Source organism: Anomaloglossus baeobatrachus, chromosome 4 (genome assembly GCF_048569485.1).
Source record: "Anomaloglossus baeobatrachus isolate aAnoBae1 chromosome 4, aAnoBae1.hap1, whole genome shotgun sequence".
NCBI classification, from domain to species: Eukaryota; Metazoa; Chordata; class Amphibia; order Anura; family Aromobatidae; genus Anomaloglossus; species Anomaloglossus baeobatrachus.
Genome location: NC_134356.1, coordinates 560,211,989 through 560,233,071, shown reverse-complemented (window position 1 = coordinate 560,233,071; position 21,083 = coordinate 560,211,989). Strand labels below are relative to the sequence as shown.

Below are 21,083 nucleotides of genomic sequence, written 5' to 3'. Positions count from 1 at the left end.
GACTCTGTCACGGGGAGGCGATATTGGCTCCGACTTTATGTTGACATTTTGGTTGGTACTGATGGATAAGTTTGAACCCTGAGATAATTGGCCACCGGCCCTGTGGACAGAATATAGAGACTTGTGATATAAGAAGCGACTGAATAGGCCATAACAGGAGGAGAAAATTGTGGCGATACTTTATTTTTAGGGATGATCGAATACTTCGATTATCCGGCTTCGCGAATAATTTCAGAATACCTCACCGCTATTCGACTATTTGATGCACAATGTAAGTCTATGGGAAGCCCGAATAGTTCAGAATTGTTGCTATTCAGGTTTCCCATAGAATTACATTGCGCATTGAATATTTGTGAATAGTGGCGAGGTATACGGAAATTATTCGCGAAGCCGGATAATCGAAGTATTCGATCATCCCTATTTATTATTATTACAAATTCTATTTAAACGGTGTTGACACCTAAAGAAGCACTCCACCTAAAATATTGGTCATTAGTAACAATTTAAATGAGGATTAGGCATGAGGCCAAATCTAGTTGATAGTATTTATATAAAAAAAAAAAAAAAAAAGGCTGAAGACGTTTGGGTAACCTGGCATAATAAAGGCATATTAGTAAGTTGTGTGACTATTTTGAGCTTATTTGAAAGGGTTTCTCATGATCTAATACGTTTAAAATCAATAAAACTTGGCAAAATAATAATTTCCACAATTTGATGTGTAAAAAAAAAATGTTCCTATGCTATACAGAGATAAATGATATACAGTGGGTACGGAAAGTATTCAGACCCCTTTAAATTTTTCACTTTTTTTATTTTACTAAATGGCTGCAATTAAATAAAGTTCTTTTTTTTTCTCATTAATGTATACTCTGCACCCCATCTTGACAGAAAAAAACAAATGTAGAAATTTTTGCTAGTTTATTAAACAAGAAAAAACTAAATATCACATGGTCATAAGTATTCAGACCCTTTGCTCAGACACTCATATTTAAGGCTATGTGTCCACGTTGCTTTTCCCTACTTGTAGTTCTAAATGCACGTTTTGCCCTTAATTGAATTAGCCAAAGTTGCCTTTTGCAGAACTTTAGTGCTGAAAACGCATGCGTATTTGGTGCGTTTTTAGCGCTTTTTAGATGCTTTTTCAAATGCACTTTGACACATGCGTTTTGAACATCAAGACAATGATAAATAAAGTTACAACAGTCAAACAAAATGAAAAAAGAGAAAAAAAAAAAAGGGACACAAATATTTGTATGAAAAAAAAGAAAATAGCAAGATTTAATAGAATTATAGCGGTTATTTAATAAAAAACGGAAATATAGCAATAAAATGATAATTTTCTTTACATAAATTGTCGGACTATGTGTGTGTGTGTGTAAAGGGACATATGAAATCATTATTTTGATGTGCAAAAAGCATGTGTTTTAGTAGTCCAAAACGCATGTTTTCTGCACCTAAAAAGCAGGTAAAACGCTGGAATTTTGATGTTTCTTGGTTACTCCCTGCTTCTCATTGACTTCTATGTTATCTAAATGCACCTCAAATGGCAAAAACAATTGACATGCTGCTTTTTAAAACGCATGGTTTTTGCCACAAAATATGCAAATTAAACGCAGCATTTTGAACTGCATGGTGGGCACTGGAAAACCCTATTTTCCATAGACTTTGCTGGGAAATCAAAACGCAGCCATTTGGGCACTAAAAAGGTGCAGTTGAAAACGCTGCAGAAAAGCATGAAAAAACGCACAGTGGACACAGGGCCTCAGTCACATGCTGTCCATTTCCTTGTGATCCTCCTTGAGATTGTTCTACTCCTTCATTGGAGTCCAGCTGTGTTTAATTAAACTGATAGAACTTGATTTGGAAAGGCACACACCTGTCTATATAAGACCTCACAGCTCACAGTGCATATCAGACCAAATGAGAATCATGAGGTCAAAGGAACTGCCCAAGGAGCTCAGAGACAGAATTGTGGCAAGTCACAGATCTGGCCAAGGTTACAAAAGAATTTCTGCAGTAGTCTCCATAATCCTTAAATGGAAGAAGTTTGGAACCACCAGGACTCTTTCTAGACCTGGCCGTCCAACCAAACTGAGCAATCGTGGGAGTAGAGGCTCGGTGAGAGAGGTAAAAAAGGCTGAGCTCCAGAGATGCAGTAGGGAGATGGGAGAAAGTTGCACAAAGTCAACTATCACTGCAGCCCTCCATCAGCCGGGCCTTTATGGCAGAGTGGCCCGACGGAAGCCTCTCTCAGTGCAAGACATATGAAAGGCCACATAGAGTTTGCAAAAAAGCAGATGAGGGACTCCCAGACTATGAGAAATAAGATTATCTGGTCTGATGAGATGAATATAGAACTTTTTGGTGATAATTCTAAGCGGTATGTGTGAAGAAAACCAGGTACTGCTCATCACCTGCCTAATACAATCCCAACACTGAAACAGTGAACAGTGAGAGCAATGAATCATCAATCCCAACAGTGAAACATGGTGGTGGCAGCATCATGCTATGGGGGTATTTTTTAGCTGCAGGGACAGAACGACTGGTTGCAATTGAAAGAAAAATGAATTCGGCCAAGTACAGAGATATCCAGGAAGAAAACCTCTTCCAGTGCTCTGGACCTCAGACTTGGTCGAACGTTCACCTTCCAACAAGACAATGACCCTAAGCACACAGCTAAAATAAGAAAGGAGTGGCTTCAGAACAACTCTGCGACCATTCTTGAATGGCCCAGCCAGAGCCCTGACCTAAACCCAATTGAGCATCTCTGGAGAGACCTGAAAATGTCTGTTCACCAACGTTCACCATCCAACCTGACGGAACTGGAGAGGATCTGCAAGGAAGAATGGCAGAGGATCCCCAAATCAGGTGTGAAAAACTTGTTGCATCATTACCAAGACTCATGCCTGTACTAGCTCAAAAGGGAGCTTCTACTCAATACTGAGAAAAGTGTCTGAATACTTATGACCATGTTATATTTCAGTTTTTCTTGTTTAATAAATTTGCAAAAATTTCTACATTTCTGTGGTTTTTTTTCTGTCAAGATGGGGTGCAGAGTGTACATTAATGAGAAAAAAAAATGAACTTTTGTGAATTTAGCAAATGGTTACAATGAGACAGAGTAAAAATGTTAAAGAATTTAAAGGGGTCTGAATACTTTCCGTACCCACTGTATGTGTCCCTGCTATCTACTGTGTAAAGGCCGTGTCTTACCATGGAAAAATATGGTCAGCATGTACCACAATTCCAAACCAGAGGAGGAAGAATAAGTCATTATACAGACATCATAGCAGTGACTTTCAGCTGCAGCTTTCTGTGAGGTAAAAAAATCACTCACGTTCCTGTGATAAAACGGGCAGTGTTTGTGCCGCATCTCCAGTCCACTGAGCTCATCAATAATCATGTCAGTGAGGCTTGTGCTCCAGCTGCTACTGAGCTCAATGTCGCTGACTTAATTTCTAATGATCTCAGAGGGCTCGAGATGCAGTGGAAACATTCACTCCTGTGACAAGAACGGCAGAGTAATGTCTTACCCCACAGGAAAAAAAACCTAGCTGTGATACCAAGCTGTCCTGGATGTATGCGCTCTTGTTTCCTCAGGGAAGAAAAGAGAGGGCGATCCGGCACAAATCCTCCTTATGTTAAAACAATCGAGTCTTTATTGGAACATTGTTAAAAACATCGTGAAGACCGAAAAATCGCTTAGATGGTATAGGTACAATTCATGAATTGTACCTATACCATCTAAGCGATTTTTCGGTCTTCACGATGTTTTTAACAATGTTCCAATAAAGACTCGATTGTTTTAACATAAGGAGGATTTGTGCCGGATCGCCCTCTCTTTTCTTCCTTCATCTTCGTTACCGGTCGGGATAGACCGTTGGATTCCAGGCACCCGCAAGGCTGATCAGTCCGGGCAGCAGGTGAGCTGAAGATACCTCTATTTTTATATAGCTCTTGTTTCCTCCACTGTCCAAGAGATGTGATATGTTCAGACCATGTTCCTTTCCTCCACGGCAAAACACAACCATTACATAGCAGGGGCACATTTATAAGATTACCGCAGCATAGAAACTTTTTTTTATAACACATCCAATGTAAAGCTAATTATATTTCTAAGCTCTGATGGGCTGCAGCCTTTCCTGTACCATCGAGCAGATGTCTGCTGTGACCGTATGAGATGGCTGCAGCCCATTAGTGGAGATCAATGGGCCTACATGACAAATGGTGTCATAAGATCGCCAAGGGACAGAGCACTCGGGTATACAAAAAGAAATGTCCAGTAGCAGAAAACCCCTTAGAGAGACATTCCACATAATCTATAGGGAATTTTCGGTGAATACGTCAAGTATATAGTACGGTTTCTGCAGATACTCACACTAGAGAGCTGAGGGCGGCTTGTCCTAAGTGGTGCTGCTGCCACGCAGACATCTGTCCGATAGGCAGCATTCCTGGGGAGTTAAACCCCTGAAGAAGAGACAGGTCCGCACTGGTGAGAGTGTAATCTGTACAAGACAAGCACAATTAGCTTACAACCTTAAATCAGCAAAATCAGGGCTCAACGTTTGTTATACAATCTCATTTATGCTTTGAAAATATATATATAAAAAAACCCCAAACATTAAATCAACAAATGCAGAAGTAACAAGGGGTAACAAAGAAGTAACAACACGCTAGTCTTTGTGAGGCTTGTGCTTTCTGCAGACCAAGTTCGGCTTCACACGTCTGCGTTTCATGATCACAATTTTCTGACTGGTCACAGGTCTCCTAATCCAAACTCAATAGTCTCATATATGCTTGAGTTATGGTCAGGAGATCTGTGGCTGGTCCGAAAAGCCCATACACGAAATGTGAAACTCGGATGTGTGAAGCCGGACGTAGAAGGGGGGGCTCATATACACAACAGCTCTGTATAGAAAGCCCCGACCGTGATCCTGAAAGCCACAATGATCTGCGGTTATTGCTGGGGATGTTTTTTGCAATATATTAGGAGACACTACAATGAAATGCACATTATACGATGTAATACACTGACGACCTCGGAGCGCTAGAATGGCCCATACAGCAGCTCCCTGGTCTAGCGGATAGACAATCTTACATGATGTCCTAACAGAGAATATGGACTGTTCTGAGACAGTCCCTCTAATTTCTCTAAATTTACAAACTTTTTTGGGAATGTTTTCCTTTGTCCCTGGGTTCACAGAACAGAAGAAAAGAAAAACATTACAAAACATTCCTAAAATCGTTATATAAAAGGGTCAAAACCACCTATTTAAATCACAAATTTGACCAATAACTCATGATAATTACAAGGGGCCAATAGACACTGAACTAAACCTGCCTGACTGACTTGAAGGGGCTGCCCAATACTTGAATAATGATGACTTACCCATGCATCTTTAGCCAAGGCCAGATATCAATATTGTACAAAGCCAGAAAAGCACAGAACCATACTCTACATAAAGGCTGTTCTCAGGTACTGCAGCTTCTACAGAAGTGAATTACATTCAGTCGCCACCTGGCCTCCAAACAGCAGACTGATTAGGGAGCAGCACCCCACCAATCTGATACTGATGACCTACCCTAAGTAGTGGACCACCCCTTTAAGGGGAATCTGTCATCTGACTTTTGCAACCTCATATGAGTGCAGCACAATGTAGGCAAAGAGACCCTAAATCCAATGATGCATCACTTAGATTACTAGGTGCAGCCGTTCTGACACAGAATTTTTAGCTTTAGTCATGTAGCAGAGCTGAGAGAGCTGTCCCCGCCCACACCAGGCTCTCTATAGGGCAACATAGAAAAGGTCAGTGGCAGTCACCGTCCTAAAATAAATGTTTTATTCTAAAGACATGCTTATGGGAAATGCGAGGAGCACATGGACGTCCTACCCTATTCTACTTTATAGACCTGAGGCAGTATTGCTTAATTTTACATTGATTGGTACAGTAATAAAAAGATGTTCATTCTTGGATAAAATGCATGTGCTTTAATAACTAAAATATTCCCATGTAGCGGGGCTGCAGATCGATTTAATCTAAACGTTATCTCTTCTCAAAAACCCTTTGGATTTTTGAAGCCAATGTCGGCACAAGCAAGAATTTCTCACATAGACGGACCCTTCCGACTGTGGTCCACAAGGTAAAACGTACAGTTTAGGAAGAGCAGAAATGAGTGCCCTTAGACTTACCAGTATTGTAGGTAGTTGGCATGGCAGAGTACACCAGGCCTTGCGTGGCCAGACTAGGAGTCGTCACAGAGACAACCGGAGTAGCCAAGGGCTGTGTAGACTGGGAGCTACTTATCCTTTGGGTATTCTGTGAACAAAAGCAGAAATTACTGGAATAAGCAACATGCAAGATTAAAATAAACTAAAAAGAGAAGAGTGACACTAAATATGTACAAATAAGTCACTTATACAATATATCCAAACAATGTAACAAATGCTTGGTAACGAGCATTGTGCATGTTATTGCATGCTATGACCAGCAGGGGGCAGTGCTGTAATGCTTATTGAACATCATCAGCTTCCGAACTCCCATGTGATACTGTGATGATGGAGTGAAGGATAAAGCGGGCACAGATCCAAATACAACGCACAAACACTTAATTTGCTCCAATTTTTGTATAATTCCAATTTAAGGAAAATAAATAAAAGGGCATGCAGGCATCATAGCGCACATGTAACAGCACAGATGTACATGCACCATAGCATGGTGAGTGGATGATAATGTAGGGGTAGGTAGCAGTGGTGGTACATCATCGGGGTTTGTAAATTACAAATAGTTAATATTTTGGTTATTACTAATAAAGCAAATACATTGCATGAGAAAATGGGAAAGCGTCAGATCATCTCAGTGATGTGCAGAAAGTGGGTCACTGTAGATGGATCCATTCACTAAAATATTAATTAACGCCCGACCCTTGGCAGTGGCATTCAGTATGTAATAGGTGTGAGGCGTTCTCTATGGGGCTGGCTGTATACCGGCTCCTGAGGAAGATGAGATCATTCACAGCTCTGACAAGAAATGACCTCACCGAGGATGATGTAACCTGCCTGAAAGAGGAAGACAGAGCACGCTCCGAGCAGGCTGAAGGAGCAGAGCCGAGGATTAGCGATCCGGTGCTGCAGAGAATGGTGGTGGTGGCCGGGCATTGTGTGATGTGATCGCTGCCTGCTCCAGGCACAAAATGTGAAACGCACAGCCAATGTTCCCTTTGAACATGGAATGAATATGAAGCTTTCCATTCTTCTGCCGGAGATTACTTGTCCTTATAACTCAGTAATTGTTTGGACCCCCACCCCCCGATCAAAGCTTCAGGAATGTTAAAGGGAACATCATGAGTGATATCGTATGTATATAGATATATCCACCAAGCACACGCAACTCACCAAGTCTAATTCATCTTCTTCCGTCTGTATGTAAATGAGGAAAATTAGAATTACAGAGGATCTTGTGTGTGAACCTTGTAGGGATGGCTGACCGGACCACAACTAAAGGGTGCTTTACACGCTGCAACATCGCTAGCGATTGCTAGCGATGTCGCGAGCGATAGTACCCGCCCCCGTCACTTGTGCGACATGTGGTGATCGCTGCTGTAGCGAAGAATATCGCTACGGCAGCATCACACGCACATACCGATTTAGCGACGTCGCTGTTGCTGCTGGACAATCCCTCCTTCAAAGGGGCAGTTCGTTCGGCGTCACAAAACGGCCGCCCAATAGAAGAGGAGGGGAGGAGATGAGCGGCTAGAACATGCCGCCCACCTCCTTCCTTCCTCCTTTCCGAGGAACGCAGGTAGGATGATGTTCGTCGTTCCTGCGGTGTCACACACAGCGATGTGTGGTGCCGCAGGAATGATTAACAACCTACAGAATGAAACACTGACATTATGATTTGGAGCGACGTGTCAACGATCTTTGCAGTTTTTGCGTTCGTTGCTCCTAGCTCTCACACGCTTTGATGTCGCTAACGGCGACGGATGTGCGTCACAAACACCGTGACCCCGACAATATATCGTTAGCGATGTCGCAGCGTGTAAAGCACCCTTAACAGCCAGGAGGTGGCCGGCCAATGCCGCAGGATGAATGGCCAACTAACCCGCTTATAATTGCTGCCATTTATTAGTAGTGATCAGATTGTGTTCTATGTGATCCAATCTCTGCTACAAGGAAGATTATGTCCCTACAATATAAGGCAAATAGTAACTACTTTACTGGGCTCTTTCCCAAGTTATCCAGAACTACGACATGGAAGACCTACACTGAGAAAGGATCTTCAATATTAGATGGGGGGTCTTATTGCCAGCACCCCAATGATCAACTGTTAGCAGACCCAGAGTCTACCAAAAATTCACACCATACAGAACCAGAAAATCAGTGTATAGTAGCTGCTCGTGTACTGGAGCTCCGACCACATTCATTTTAATGGGAGCTGAGCTGCAGTACCTATGAATGACCACTGCACAGTGTACGGCGCTGTGCTGTCTGGTGACACACTATGTCCTGTGGTCCAGGTGACAGTGAAAAAAGAAAAAAAAAAACAAAGTTTTTTTCAGCCTACCATACGAAGCCATATATCAAGTCGAGGTTCAGGGCACAGAATCCAGGACAGGCTGTCTCAGGAGGTTAAATTGTAGATAGATAGAAAAAAAAAATACATTCCCGTGGTCTACTTAAATTTTTTTTTTAGAAACTCCATTTTATTAAAAAGATAGTTAAAAATGACACATTTAAAATCTTATGCGTTTATGTGTCTAAGAATAGTGGGTCCCTGTGATTAAGGACCTGCTATTCTTAGGGTTTGAAACGCGCAAGATTTTAAATATGTGTAATTTTTAACTATCTTTAATAAAATGGAGTTTTAAGAAAAAAAACTTTTTTTGAAGCAGACCACGGGGCTGGGTCCTGGTGACAGCTGATCAGTCTAGGTAGCTAATGTAGGACCCCCACTGAACTGATAATTATCACCTATCTGGAGGATAACTCATCAGTACGGCCGAGTTCCTATAAAATGTTACCCTTTTAACCCAATGGTTTTTGTTTTTGTTTTTTTTTTTGTTACAGAAGTCTGCGTCAAAATATGCAATAGCGATCTGCTCTGTTTATTGCGTTTTTGCTGTTTTACCCCTTTTTATGTATTTTGGTGCAGATTTGATGCAGAATTTTTCAAGTGCAGAAACACTGGGATTCAGCACCAAAAAATGTAATTGTTTTTATACAGCCCTGTGCGCACTAGAAAATGGAATTTTCTTAAGAAAATTCCGCAGCCTCTGAAAGATTTCCGCACCTGTGGTAAAAAAAATAAGATTGTGGTTTTACTGCGGTTTGTTGCGATTTTGCCGCGGGTTGGTCCCTGCGGTATTTTACCATTTTTATGACTAAAACCGCAGGTACCTGCGGAAAAGAAGTGACATGCTCATTCTTTTTGCTGCAGAAATCCTACAGCAAAACCTGTAGGTGAAAAAAAACGCAGTGTGCACACACCTTTTTTTTTACCATAGGTTTTGCTGGGGAAGGACTGCAGCAAGGTTATGAACATTTTCTGCAGCAAAACTGCGGCAAAAACCGCAGCGTGCGCACAGGGCCTAACATACATCTGTTTCAGGCTCCTCAGACATCTACGAGGGGGAAAAAAAATGCACCAAAACCCACACAGCACAAAAGCATCTTTAAGCACAAAGCCAGCATGAGTTTTCATTAAATCACTGTCACTTTGCTTGAATTCATAAAACCAGATTTTACATTAAAAAAAAAAAAAAAGAAAAAAAAAAAAGAAAGAAAGAAAAAAGAAAAGTAATAATCAAGTGTTTATTTCATACACACTAAGGCTTGCTCACACGCTGCGTTTTGCCACGTTTCTTCGGGTGGAACAACATGCAGCGTTTAACAGCACCAGCAAAGTGAATAAGATTCCTGAATTCTCATGCACACAATGCTTATTGTTTTCTGACAGATTTGAGATAAAGTGGGAATAATTTTAAAACCTGCAGCCTGTCAGTTCTTTTAGTGTTTTTTACCCATTCAATTGAATAGGGAAAAAGTTAATATAAAAAAAAAAAAACATCAAAGAAAGCATGCAAAAATGTGTAAAAACCCACATATTTTACACAGCGCTCTAGTATTTGTTGCAAATTTTTTACCAGTAATAACAAAATGTGCACATAGCCTTATAGTCCCCTTACATAGCCTTATAGTCCCCTTACATAGCCTTATAGTCCCCTTACATAGCCTTATAGTCCCCTTACATAGCCTTATAGTCCCCTTACATAGCCTTATAGTCCCCTTACATAGCCTTATAGTCTCCTTACAAAACCTTATAGTCCCCTTACATAGCCTTATAGTCCCCTTACATAGCCTTATAGTCCCCTTACATAGCCTTATAGTCCCATTACATAGCCTTATAGTCTCCTTACAAAACCTTATAGTCCCCTTACATAGCCTTATAGTCCCCTTACATAGCCTTATAGTCCCCTTACATAGCCTTATAGTCCCCTTACATAGCCTTATTGTCCCCTTACATAGCCTTATAGTCCCCTTACATAGCCTTATAGTCCCCTTACATAGCCTTATAGTCCCCTTACATAGCCTTATAGTCCCCTTACATAGCCTTATAGTCTCCTTACATAGCCTTATAGTCCCCTTACATAGCCTTATAGTCCCCTTACATAGCCTTATAGTCCCCTTACATAGCCTTATAGTCCCCTTACATAGCCTTATAGTCCATAGTCTCCTTACATAGCCTTATAGTCTATAGTCTCCTTACATAGCCTTATAGTCCCCTTACATAGCCTTATAGTCCCCTTACATAGCCTTATAGTCCCCTTACATAGCCTTATAGTCCCCTTACATAGCCTTATAGTCCCCTTACATAGCCTTATAGTCCCCTTACATAGCCTTATAGTCCCCTTACATAGCCTTATAGTCCCCTTACATAGCCTTATAGTCTCCTTACATAGCCTTATAGTCCCCTTACATAGCCTTATAGTCCCCTTACATAGCCTTATAGTCCCCTTACATAGCCTTATAGTCCCCTTACATAGCCTTATAGTCTCCTTACATAGCCTTATAGTCTCCTTACATAGCCTTATAGTCTCCTTACATAACCTTATAGTCCCTTTACATAGCCTTATAATCTCCTTACATTTCCAAATACTTTATTCTCTAGTAACATAGCAAGCAAAAAATAAATAAAAATAGTCTTCAGTCTGTTGTGTAATCCCACCTAGGGCGCCAAAGAAGCCCTCTGGATATACAAAGAAGCAAAAACAAGGGCAGCACCCAAGAGGTACACATTAAAGTGAGGACTGCCACCTCTATTTTCTTATTTTTATTTTCTAGTAAGTTACTCCAATTTTAAAATGTTTTTCTTCTAAGGCAAAAAAAATTGCCGGGGTCTGACTCTCATTGCATCCGCTGCGCTGTTTATCAGGCATAGCCCTCTAGTTTTCCTAGTTTTAGAGATGACTGTGCCCGGTATTACGGTTTGCTATAAATTTGTCTATGCTGTAAATCCAGGCACAGCCTCTAATAAAAAGTTGGATATTGATGATTATATTTCGGGTCCAGGATATCCCGACTGGTAGCCAGAATTGTGCAAATAGGTTCGGAAGTGTAAACCTACACATTATATACATATTCATGCTCTTTTATGGATCCAGGAGAAGGTCTCAAATTACAATACATCATTCTGGAGGAGAAATTGGTAATATTCACGGGCAAAAATAACTCACCAAGGGGGGCATCATTCCTTTGCTAGAAGGAGGTATGACTACACGCAAGTCAGGCTTTCTACTGTTAATTCCCAAATTGCCCCCTGGAGGTGGTGGAGACTTTGTGGGCATGACTTTTCCCAATCCATTGCCACCAGACGGTCCCAGAAGGCTTGGTGAAGCTCTCGGGTTAACAAACCCATTACCTAAAATAGATAAAGGATAATAAAAACAATTCATAGTATGATCAGATGTGAAGGATTCAGTATATTATATGCATTTTTGATTAAGCAAACATGTCATTCGATTTCACAATATGAACTGAATACATTAAATAGATCTCCTAGATCTGATGAGGCAGTTGTGCTTACTTTGAAAAATCAGTGTCAGAAGGGCTGTATTTTACTCACTTATATATTACTTATATAGAGATATTCATTCCACAGAGCTTTACAGATGTGATCTTTAGAAGCACTTTTCAATATTAGGCAGTAAAACCTTCTAATGGGATTATACAGATATTCTAACATGGAATTTTGAAGTAAGTATATGAGCCTCATCAGGTCCAAAATAATTATTAATGTGTGCAGTTTGTATTGTGAAATTTGGTGACAGATTGACTGTAAATTATAATGCTAGCAAATAGTTATTGAGCACAAATGTATCCATCAATGTTTCCGAAGCTTCATTCCCTCAATCGCAATTCATAAGCGATAGCTGGAATCATAACGGTGAGCTTTATACAGCTCTGTTCACATCACAGGTACATTTTCTGTCAGAGGTATACATCAGGAGCATTTCCCAATGTGCATCCCCTCTGGAAGGTTAAGGATCCTCTTGCACGGACCTACAGGTGGCGCTAAACTAAAGCCGATCGTTAAATCTTTACCGACTGGTGATCGTTTAATACCTTGTTTACACAGGTAGAGCGTAGTAAATGATGCACACTGAGAAATCTACATTCGATTGCTCGGTGCACACAGGCGGCCATTGTCCTCAGCAGCACGAGACCTGTTTACACAGGGCCATGTACTGCAGAGAACGATAACACTGAAAGACTATCGTGAACAAGCGCTCTTAAAGGGAATCTGTCAGCAGGTTTTTGCTAAGTAAGCTGAGGACAGCACAAAAATCAACTATGCACCTCCTATCAGACTTCATATTCTCGTTTACTTAAACTAAAGGCTTTATCACTTGGTAATTATCATCGCTAGGTCTAGCTGGTACAAGCATGGCAGTCTGGCACGACCTTTCCTGTGACTGACACCTCACTGTCAATGTACAATCTCTATAGCAAGGCAGGTGTGGGCGGAGACAGCTCCCTGGGCTCAGCTACATGACTAAAGCTAAAATTCAGATTGTGCCAGAACAGCTGCAGCCAGTAATCTAAGTGATACATCAATGGATTCATGGTCTCTTTGCCTACATCATGCTGCTCTCAGATGAGGTAGCAAAAATCTGCTGACAGATTCCCTTTAAGAATGCTGGCTCACAAAATATTACATTATAAATACACTTTAAGACTTAATCTCTCTCTATAGAAATAAAGTGGCATCTGTGGCCAATGCCCATCCATGCATGTAAAGAGAAATGTGCAGTATACATTAATTTTACAGGATAACTCACGATAGAAAAGTCAGACTGTGCTTTTCTATACAATTAAAACAACAATATGCTGACATATACCATGGGGCCTACTGATGCGTTTGACGTATACATGGCACATGCCGTCCCACAATGAGAGGTCATGCAGCGGAGATGGGGGACAATTTATTTGCAGATTATACAGCTAGAAATGAATGGCGCTATCGCTATAAAGTACATGTGCTTGTCAGTAGTGTTACTTTTGAAATATCTGTATTTCCTATTTTTCTTTATTGGTAAGCTGGTGATTTTGCTTCCCGTACCCACCATCACAATCTTCTTCATTGTTTCTGGAGTTACAATCTAATGGTTTAGGACACATTTTTACTTTCTTAATTCACCCTTGGCTTTAAGCAAGGGGCAAATCCTTTCATTATCCTTCACACTGCTGTCACACAAATGGTCTCTCCAGCCGCCCGGCTCCAAATTTAATCAGGCACCAACTGGGGAGCAGAATCCGTGAGCCGCGGCCAGTCACTTCTGCTGTTAATGATGTCTGATTCAATCCCATTTTGCTGTCATAACAGAAGGCAATTATCCAGCAGAACTGCCAGTCCTGTGTGGATCGCGCTGGCCGAGGGAAATGAAGGCGAGCCGACCGCGCCAAGAGGACTTTACAGAAATCCTAATATTCTTACACTATGCAGGATGCCTCTCCTGGAGAAGGGCTACTAGCTGTGAACATCTGGCTACAAATATCGGGGTGAGGTGTAATATGTAATCAGAGAGTAGAGCACATTCTTCTGCATGAAAGCAGTTGGTTGCATTTCTATTAAAAACATTATACTATGCTGTCCTATGTAAGAGGGGCAGTGTGGGGCCAGGACGCCTCTCCTATCCCCCGATATGATCGCTCTAGCTACACAGCACAATATAGACACTAAGGCCGCTTTCACACATCAGCTTTTTGCAATCAGGCACAATCCGGCACTTTGGCGAAAAAATGCATCCTTTTTTTACCGCTAGATGCATTTTTCCGCATAGACTTGCATTAGCGCCGGATTGTGCCGCATGGCCTTGCGTCCATTTTTTGCCGGATGCGGCAGCCACATGGAACGTTGCTTGCAGCGTTTTTTGTCTGCGGCGAAAAAACCGCATCGCGCCGGATCCGGCGCGATTTACAATGCAAGCCTATGGACGCCGGATGCGGCGTCCTGCATACAAAAACTGCATCTGGCGTCCGGATGCGTTTTTTGAACTGCGCATGCTCAGTATCATACCGGATCCGTCAAAAAAACGGACGGGCCACATGAAAAAACTTATGCAACGGATCTGGGTTTTTTTCGCCGCATCCGTTGCATACGTTTTTGAGCCGGATTGAGCCTGATGCAAAAAAACTGATGTGTGAACTTAGCCTAATACAGAACATTCCTAAGTGATTAACCCAAAGGCAACAAGACAGAAAATGAAGCCAAAAAGATGATGAGAGGAACACAATCCACTCCAACAATCAGGCTGATTAAAACCCTAATAATCCCCAAATGTGCAAAAAACTGTGACTCCATCTTGTAGTTTATACACTGGAAATCCTTCCTTGTGATGTAGTTATAAATTTGGAACAAATATGAGAGTCTTTTCTTTGCAGATTTAAAGGGGAATTCATATTTTGAGCAACTGTTGCATATTCATGGGATATTCCATAAATGTATAGTAGATGCGCGTCTCCATTATGAGACCTGCTATTTCCTCGAGAACAAGGCCCCATCACACAATGCTGGCAGTGGAGAGGTGGTCGGACGTCCCATATGGCTAATTGCAGATTCTGACCACCCCTCCGCTGACAGTGAGGCGGATTCAGGACCATGTTCTCAGTGTTACTGGGACCAGCATCTACTATACATTTATGATCTCAATCCCTGTTGATCTTGCCAGTTATCCAAATTGTATGGGAACCTCTTGACTGCCCCTCACAGCGGATGTCAAGAGTCAACAAGATTGATCAATTGTACGGTAATTTAAAAGGAATCTGTCACCAGGTTTTTGCTCCCTCACCTGACAGCAGCATAATGTAGAGACAGAGACCCTGATTCCAGCGATGTGTCACTTACGGAGCTGGTTGCTGTCATTTTGATAAAATCAATGTTTTCTCTGCTGCAGATCTAGCAGTTATACAGAGAATATGCTGGACTACCTGGCAGCACGCCAAGTAGTCCTATAATGATAATCTACTGCAGATTAATCAGTGATTTTAAATCAAAACTACAGTAAGCAGCCCAGTTAGTGACACACCGCTGGAATCAGAGTCTCTGTCCCTACGTTATGCTGCTCTCAGATTAGGTAGGAAAAACCTGGTGACAGATTCCCTTTAATTGCCCTATCCTTTTGTTTGGTGGTGACATAAGCCACTGCCAGATAATTCCGGTAGCGACTCTTTCACAGATAACACACGGGAGGCTATGGTTTGGCTGACAGCTATCTAATGTGTATGGCTAACAGTTAGGCGGGCTTTACACACTGCGACAGCTCTAGCATCGGCTAGCGATGTCCAGCGCGATAGCACCCGCCCCCGTCGTACATGCGATATATGGTGTTTGCTGCCGTAGCGAACATTATCGCTACGGCAGCTTCACACACACATACCTGGTCGGCGACGTCACTGTGACCGCCGAACAATCCCTCATTCAAGGGGGAGGTGCGTTGGGCATCACCGCAACGTCACCAAATGGCTGGCCAATAGCAGCGGAGGGGCAGAGATGAGCGGGACATAACATCCCGCCCACCTCCTTCCTTCCGCATAGCTGGTGGACGCAGGTAAGGAGATGTTCGTCGTTCCTGCGGCTTCACACACAGCGATGTGTGGTGCTGCAGGAACGACAAACAACATCATATCTGCAGCTAGAGTGACATTATGAAAATGAACGACGTGACACAAATCAGCGATTTTTGTCACTTTTGCGCTCGTTCATTGTCGCACCTAGGCTTTACACATTGCGATGTCGCTACCAGCGCCGGATGTGCGTCACTACTGACGTGACCCAGATGATATATCAGTAGCGATGTCGCAACGTGTAAAGTACCCCTTAGACGTGGACTTCCATGCCTCATCCTTTCACAGTTCTATCTTTACATAGACAATATGGATAGTACAGCAGATATGATTAGTAGGTTCTACATGTTTGCATGTCTGCCTGTGCGCTGGCTTTTTACCCCAATCCAAATATTTACTATAAATATATTAGCCTATGCTAATCAGCTTCCTTGAACCTGGCCATAGAGCTTGTGTGAGATGGAGAGTTCAGACTCTAAGGCCAGAGTCACACTTGCGAGTGCCTCGCGTGAGTCTCTCATTGTATCATCCGGCACAGACTCGCACTCTCCTGACAGGAGCGGGTCGGTTGCATGTACGTCTATGCAGCTGAGATGCTCCTGTCCTGAGAGTGTGAGTCCATGCCGGGTGATTCAATGAGAGACTCGCGCGAGTTACACGCGAGGCACTCGCAAGTGTGACTCTGGCCTTAGCCTCGCTGGAGACAGGGACTGATGGAATTTTATATAGGCACCAGGACACTAATAAAGCTGCACATTTGGTTAGTACTGAGTGCAGTGACTTTTTTCTACTATCACAAGATCCCTTTAAATTACAGTGTCTGCCATATGTCCTCTAGCCACGATCACTATTGGTACTAACCCTTTGCTAATATAAATATACAAAGCTTCCAGGGAATTTCCTAGTAGCATCATCATTTCAGTCATCTAGGTTTGGAGAACAGATTTTGTGCTCGGTATTAAATGTTCAGCTACAACAGCAATGGGGCAGAATTAGGGTATGTTCACAAGTCAAAAAATGTGGACTAGAAAAAGGGGAGACAAGCACACATAGGGCAATGTTACGACTAAGGCCTAACGGTCGAAACGCGTCAACAAGGCTTGTCCCATACTGTATTGTACCCAGACGAATGATTTTATGGATTGAAACCAATAAAGAAACTTTTTATTCCATGTAACCACTGGAAAATGTTTTTCTTTTTCAAAACACATAGGGCAATATTGTATTTTAAAAGTGAAACTGGGGGTTGCCCACTTGATTGTGTTGTGTATGTCACAGCTCTAATAATTGCCCATAGATTATTGAGCAGCTGCAGATAGTAGATCTTCTGCACGTAGATTAGGAGAAATAGGAGATGGACGTTCAGTTGGACCGTGCCACTGAGAAGGAGTAGTTCCACGTGTGCTAATGCTTTAAGTAGCTTTTATTTACGCGTTTCAGGTCAGTACCATAGTTCAGTTTTAAGATTTCGGTAAATGCGTAAATAAAAGCTACGTGAAACATTACCACACGTGGAACTGCTCCTCTTTCACAGCAGCGAGGTCTACCAGAATGTCTATTTTGACCTCTCCTAAAAAATGTGGACTGGTATCTACTTCACAATCTGCAGCCGACATCTGAGATATCTGTATGCGCATTTACCCCTATTCAAAAAGGGCTAATCCATGCGCCCCTAAATGCACAGGTTTTCAGGCAGAACCTACTGGGAAACGAGTTGAATAAGTCACTTTCACTTACTGAATCAGCTGTGAAAACCGCATTGAAAATTCATATAGACGTATAACCGGCAAGAGAGATTTCTCATTTAAAACAATTGGGTATGTTTTTTTAGGAGTGCGAGAAAAAAAAAAAAAAAAAAAAAAAAAGAAACCTTCCTGCAATATATCATTTTACAACTTGCATTCTTCAACATCAAGGAGAAAATAATTAGTAAACTAAGGTTGCAAATTGGGAAAAAAAAAAAAGAAGAGGGCTGGAAATATTTGCACACCCCAGAAAACAGGATTATTTAGCTATTGCTTTTAGAGAGAGAGGGGAAAAAAAAAAAAAAAAAGGAAGAAAAGAGGTGAATCAATACAGGTCATATTTCCCTCTCTGCAATCGGTCTAAAGGAACACTGCCAATAATAATGCTCTTATTACTGCGGAGGAGAAAGCAATGCTCACACCATTAAATATTTATCGTGGTCATCTTCCAAAAAGGAAGGGATGGTAATAGGGCAGTGTACGCTGAAAACGACTCCCACTAATAGCTGGAGAGGATAAAATAATACAGCGCACTCAGTATTTTAATAGAATCAGAAGGCGAGGAAAATAAAAGCTGTGACTCACAAATGCAGGCCGACAATTAACAAGTGACTTTCCCCTTCCTTTTAATGAAGGGTAATTATAGAGCATCGCCATGTAAGATAACTGCTGCACTACACCAGGACAATATGTGATAGACCTGGGGGCACATACGGGCTCTGCTTCTGGTAGACACGGAAAAATGACAAACTGATTGATACAATAAGCAGAAAGTTCTTCTGTCAAACAAGTAATATAATACTTTTATAGCTCTACTTGATGGTTAATAAATGGCGGCCATAGGATGCTCAGCTCTTCCCTTTAAGCTTCTGATCATTATAATGTCAATCACTAATAAAGATTATAATAAAGCACCTGTGAGCTCCACAAGTGTTCGGCCAACGTACGGCTCGACTTGTGGCGGCCTCCAGAAATAACCAATTCAGAGCAAAGCTATAGATATCGTATAGGAGAATTGGGTGAAGATCAGGACAGGAGGACAAGGTCTTTCACCTTACTATTCTACTACTTTAAAATTAACACAAATTTTTGAGTTTCCAAAAACTTTACTGGACCAAACCTTCTTTACGCTAATTCCTCAGATCTTATCCAATTTTCTTATTATTTTTATTATTATTATTTATTTATAGAGCACCATTAATTCCATGGTGCTGTATATGAGAAGGGGGTTACAAACAGAATACATATACAAGTTACACTAGACAGACTAGTACAGAGGGAAGAGGACCCTACCCTTGCGGGCTTACATTCTATAGGATTATGGGGAGGAGACAGTAGGTGGGGTGTAGGTGGGGCGGCAGCTTCGCACGGTGGTGGGGCGGCAGCTCCGCACGGTGGTGGGGCGGCAGCTCCGCACGGTGGTGGGGCGGCAGCTCCGCACAGTGGTGAAGCAGTGAGGTCATTGAAGGTTATAGGCATTTCTGAACAGATGAGTCTTTAGGTTATGTTTGAAGTTTGCAAGTGTAGTAGATAGTCTGACGTGTTGAGGCAGCGAGTTCCAGAAGACTGGGGATGTTCGGGAAAAGTCTTGGAGGCGGTTGCATGAGGAGTGAATGAGAGAGGAGGAGAGAAGGAGATCTTGGGAGGACCGGAGATTACGTTTTGGAGTGTAGCGAGAGATTAGTTCAGAGCTATATGGAGGAGACAATTTGTGGATGGCTTTGTAAATCAGTATTAGTAGTTTGAATTGTATACGATGGAGGATTGGGAGCCAGTGAAGGGACATGCAGAGAGGAGAAGCAGGGTGGTAGTGAGGCGAAAGGTGGATCAGTCGGGCAGCAGCATTAAGGATGGACTGGAGAGGGGCGAGCGTGTTGGCAGGGAGACCACAGAGGAGGATGTTGCAGTAGTCGAGGCGGGAGATTATGAGAGCATGCACTAGCATTTTTGTAGATTGAGAATTGAGGAAAGGGCGGATTCTGGAAATATTTTTGAGTTGAAGACGACAGGAGGTGGTGAGGGATTGGATGTGTGGTATGAAGGATAAGGCAGAGTCAAAGGTCACTCCGAGGCACCGAACTTTGGGTGCTGGGGAGAGCGTGATGTTATTTATTGTAATAGATAGATCAGGTAGAGAGCGTAGGTGAAATGGAGGAAAGATGATCAGTTCAGTTTTGACCACATTGAGCTTTAGGAAGCGAGAGGAGAAGAAGGAAGATATAGCAGATAGGCACTCTGGGATTCTGGACAGCAGAGATGTGACATCTGGGCCAGAGAGGTAGATCTGAGTGTCATCGGCATATAGGTGGTACTGGAAGCCATGCGACTTTATGAGTTGTCCCAGGCCAAATGTATAGATAGAAAAAAGTAATGGTCCCAGGACAGACTCTTGAGGGACACCAACAGAGAGAGGACGGGATGAAGAGGTTGTGTGGGAGTGGGAGACACTAAAAGTGCGGTTGGAGAGGTATGAAGAGATCCAAGAGAGGGCGAGGTCTCTGACACCAAGGGAAGAGAGGATCTGTAGTAGGAGGGAGTGGTCAACAGTGTCAAAGGCTGAGAATAGGTCTAGAAGTAGCAGTATAGAGAAGTGCTTGTTAGCTTTGGCAGTAAGTAAGTCATTTGTGATTTTAGTCAGGGCAGTTTCAGTGGAATGATGTGGACGGAAGCCGGACCGTTGGTTGTCAAAGTGAGAGTTAGAGGAGAGGTGGGAGGAAATTTCAGCATGGACGTGCTGTTCCAGGAGTTTTGAGGCGAATGGGAGTAGCGATATGGGGCGATAGCTGGCAGCAGAGGTTGGGTCGAGGGAAGGTTTCTTTAGGATGGGTGTGACTGTTGCATGTTTAAAGGCAGAATGGAAGGTACCAGTTGTTAAAGATAGGTTGAAGAGATGGGTTGAGGCTGGAATTAGGATAGTGGTGAGGTTGGGGAGGAGGTGGGTTGGGATGGGATCAAGTGCGCAGGTGGTGAGGTGCGCTTTTGAGAGAAGATGTGCAAGCTCTTCTTCGGTGATAGTGGAGAGGAAGTTTATGGGGGAGGAGCAGTGGTCTGTTACATGAAGGGGTTGTGGTGGTTGAGCAGAAAAGACTTGTCTGGTTTGGTCAATATTTTCTTTGAAATATGTGGCAAATTCTTCTACGGAAATGAGGGAGGTTGGAGGGGGCAGTGGTGGGCGAAGGAGGGAGTTGAAAGTATTGAATAACTGTTTGGGGTTG

The 21,083-nt window shown here is 42.4% G+C and overlaps 1 protein-coding gene across 8 annotated transcripts in view; it reads right to left on the bottom strand.

The window, feature by feature from the left end:
- The window catches only part of MEF2A (myocyte enhancer factor 2A), a 184,221-nt gene that overhangs the window by 1,199 nt on the left and 161,939 nt on the right, over positions 1–21,083 (bottom strand). For 5 of the 8 annotated variants that reach the window (XM_075345998.1, XM_075345992.1, XM_075345996.1 and 2 more), the window contains 5 exons: positions 11,734–11,918; positions 7,394–7,417; positions 6,191–6,317; positions 4,379–4,505; positions 1–100 (listed from right to left, as the gene is read on the bottom strand). The exon at positions 1–100 is cut by the window's left edge and continues 1,199 nt beyond it. In XM_075345998.1, coding sequence (XP_075202113.1) covers positions 1–100; positions 4,379–4,505; positions 6,191–6,317; positions 7,394–7,417; positions 11,734–11,918 — 563 coding nt within the window. The remainder of the gene's footprint in view (positions 101–4,378; positions 4,506–6,190; positions 6,318–7,393; positions 7,418–11,733; positions 11,919–21,083) is intronic. The other 3 variants (XM_075345995.1, XM_075346000.1, XM_075345999.1) reach the window with 1 other exon arrangement.